This window comes from Acyrthosiphon pisum, chromosome X, assembly GCF_005508785.2.
Source record: "Acyrthosiphon pisum isolate AL4f chromosome X, pea_aphid_22Mar2018_4r6ur, whole genome shotgun sequence".
Taxonomy (NCBI): Eukaryota; Metazoa; Arthropoda; class Insecta; order Hemiptera; family Aphididae; genus Acyrthosiphon; species Acyrthosiphon pisum.
The window spans coordinates 45,527,234-45,530,785 of NC_042493.1; the positions used below are offsets into that span (position 1 = coordinate 45,527,234).

The 3,552-nt window shown below is 29.6% G+C and overlaps 1 protein-coding gene across 2 annotated transcripts in view; it reads right to left on the reverse strand.

The window, feature by feature from the left end:
* Positions 1–34: 34 nt before the first annotated feature.
* LOC107884255 overlaps positions 35–3,552 on the reverse strand; it is a 5,821-nt gene continuing 2,303 nt past the window's right edge. Inside the window, exons 1-3 of one of the 2 annotated variants that reach the window (XM_029486526.1) lie at positions 1,885–2,384; positions 704–809; positions 35–621 (exon numbers count right to left, since the gene is read on the reverse strand). In XM_029486526.1, coding sequence (XP_029342386.1) covers positions 332–621; positions 704–794 — 381 coding nt within the window. In that variant the 5' untranslated portion in view covers positions 795–809; positions 1,885–2,384 and the 3' untranslated portion in view covers positions 35–331. Of the gene's footprint in view, positions 622–703; positions 810–1,884; positions 2,385–3,552 lie in introns of those variants that run through there. The other variant, XM_029486527.1, reaches the window with a different exon arrangement.

Consider the following 3,552-nt stretch of genomic DNA (forward strand, 5'->3'; position numbering starts at 1 on the left):
CACATCATTAAATACGCACAAAGGTAAATTATAATATTATAATAATTACCATAAAAACTATCCTCATAGTTATTAAACAGCAAACGTTTATAAGCTGTGGTTGCTTTTCCCGAGTACCAACGTTTCAAGTTGTTACAAGAACCGTCAGGAGTACGATACTTTATGTTCATTCCGATGCATGCAGTTTTATTGTAATACATGGATAAACAAATTTTACCCAAAGATGTCTTGTGTAGTTTCACTTTCGATAAGTCTATGGCACATTGTGCTCCAACACTATCAAGATAATTTAAATGGTCGTTAAATTTATGCATATTAAAAATATATTTTTTTAATGAGATTTATATTGTATATACACTTGATATTCTCTATGGGTAATAGAGGCGGATACTTCAGAAATAGTTTGAGCATGCCTATATAATGAATAATGTTCTTCGGAAAGCTGAGATTCGATCAATAGTCCATACTCCGGGCTTCCAATATCCATATTTAACTCAGAATGATCATAATATTCATGCATATAAAGTTGTTCCATATAGTAGACAGCTTTTTGAATATGGTGATCTATTTCTTTGGTTTTTAGATGTAGGTACCAGTCGGTTTTATTTATCATCAAACCATCTAATCATCACAGACCATTTAATCATTGTTACCATATTGAATGAAAAATAATCAAAACTAATGGTATAGTTATTATTCATACCTTTAAAGAAGAACTGAGCTCGACATCTGTAACACGATGGTAGGAATACCAACACACAAATCCACAGATGTATGGATATCGAGGAATTCATTCTGCTAATTATAAACTGTAATAATTTTTAAAAAAATGTTTAATTATTAACTATAAATGTTACTCTATATTTTTTAACTATTTAAAGAGCTGTTATATAGAATGAACTCAAATATAGTGTACTAGGGCTTATTCTAAAGCGTAATTGGTAATCAGTTTTTGCGTAATTAATTTTTCGAAATCATAAGACATCAATATACTAATTCCTTTAGCTATAGGTCTTTATACGTTTCCTAGTGCTATAACTCAACAATCTGCGGGAACATAAAAGATTAAAAGAGATACGACAGTAATTGTTGCCTTTGCCTAAATTAGTTTAATATTAAATATTATCTGTTATTATATTATAAAACATTATAAATTTTATCTGGGTCTAACGAGTTTAAAAATATTACTATTTTACTTGCTTATGTTATAGCTGCAAAACCTCACAGGCACAGCGCTAACATTGAAAGATTAATATGTAAAAGAAATATTCGTAAATCAATAAACTGTCATAATGTGCATGTTTAAAAGGAAAATTAATATCTTTTTATTTTAACATGCCTGCAACAATGGTTGCAACAAAAAGAAAGGCTGAAGAGCAAACTGAGAAAAAAATTAATAATATAACGTTCTTATATTGTGTTATGTATTAACTTTGAATTCAATGATATACCTAATAATATCATTGTATACGAAAAATGATTCTGAGCGGTGGCGGTTTGTCAGTGTGGATATTTTATATTATATTTATATTGTTATTACTTATTAATAATACGGTAGCCGGTAAGTTGAGTAAATATTATACAATTACAACAATATAACTAAAATTGTTAAATTATTAAAAACTACGCATTACATTATTGATAATACAGCCATACATGATGCTCCTATCATACATGATGAGTACCTTAGGAATATTAAAGTTTAAATTTTAATTTTAATATAAAATACGCTATAGTATCAAAAAAATGTAAATATGGATAGCAAAATAATATGTATGCAGTTATTTTAAAAATACCAGCGACCACTTTAACGACGAGTGTCGTTATAATTTATATGTGAGAACCTTCTATTTACCTATAAATAAATGTTTGGTAGGTACTCACCGTAACTTGAATTATATTGTTTAAGTATCTTTTGACTGCTATCGTATCACTGAAATTGTATTAATTGTGTCCTTGAACACTGAAAATACTCATCCGATTAAGATTAAGATTATTTAACCAATCATGTCATGACGGAGATACAGTTCTACATGCAGTAACTGGCAGTAAATGTACCTATTGTCTTGCCGGGTGGAATCGTCGTCGATGCACTGATGCTGTGGTTTCCAGTTGTTTCCAGTTTCCACTGTCGGCCAACGTGATATCGGGCGAACGACGATTCTATTGGTTTCACCACCACCCCCCTCCCCACTATACGTACCAACCCTACCAGTTTATTTCCAAACAAACACACGTACAATAACATCAGAATTTAGCCTTGGAGTCGCGGGTTGCGGCAACCAGTTTTTTTCTCAGTAATTTTGGTCGAGGCGATCCGACACTGATACGCCGAGTTTTGTATTGATATCGGAAATCAGGGATTCACAAACTGGTTAAACGGTACTGCTATAATTTATACTGTTCGAGCAGTAGCATACGTAAGCCGAATAATAAAAACGTTGGCCTATAAATTATTTGGAGCTGATTTCAGGTTCAAATTCATGAGAAAACTGATGAGAAATTTGTAGTTACCCAATTTATAAATGGAGTTAAATTAATTTGTACACGAATTCTTTATATGAGCAATATTGATTTTTTTTAGCAATATTGAATTTAATTTTACATAGAAATGTAACAGCAGCACTGACTATAATAATTCATATTTTAAATTAATATATGATTCAAAAACTGTTGGACTATGTACAAAACGGAAGGGGGGGGGGAGTCCTAAGCTTCCCTATTTGCGTCTAAAGCCTCTTACTTATATGCATATTATTATTTATATATTATTATGCATCTTACTTATAATGTAATAATATAATATAAATTGTATATAATATAGCCAATATAGGTATTATGAGTAGGTAACAAAAATATATTACTATTAATACGATTACAATGTGTTCCTGGAGGAAGTGACCGGCCGACGTCATATTAAAAGTATACAAATAATTATGAAAAAAACCATTTAAAGAGTGGGCCTAACTTTTTTATTTTTAAGTTTTGAGCAATTATCTTTTTATTATCAAAACCAAACCAATTACGCATTTTATTATGTATCAACAAAGCTTGTCACCATTTTGAGGAATTTTTTTTTATTGTAAATCTATTTAATTGTCCTATCAACCAACATAAGCAATTAAACCAGAAATGTGCAAATTATTTTTATGAAATTGAATAAATTTTTTTTTTTTTATCAAAAGTTAGTATTTTTAAAAGTATTATACATAATAATTTACAATTTACCAAGGAAACTTAATTGAAATCGTGTACCCACTGATATTAATTAGGTACACGAGGATTATACATAGTTATTTTCTTTCATTCAATAACCAACGTATATCTATAATTTGATAAGAATATAATAAATGCATTAAAATATTACATAATAAATGTATATTCTAATTGAAAAAATCACATTAATAATTTAATGTAAAGATAAAACCGATACTTGTGTTTTGTATATTTTATTATTTAACAGTTTATAAATACCTGGGTTCAATATAGCAGCTCAGTTTACCAAGAATTACATACAGTGGCGTATTTAGGGGGGGGGGGGTGTCCTGGGGG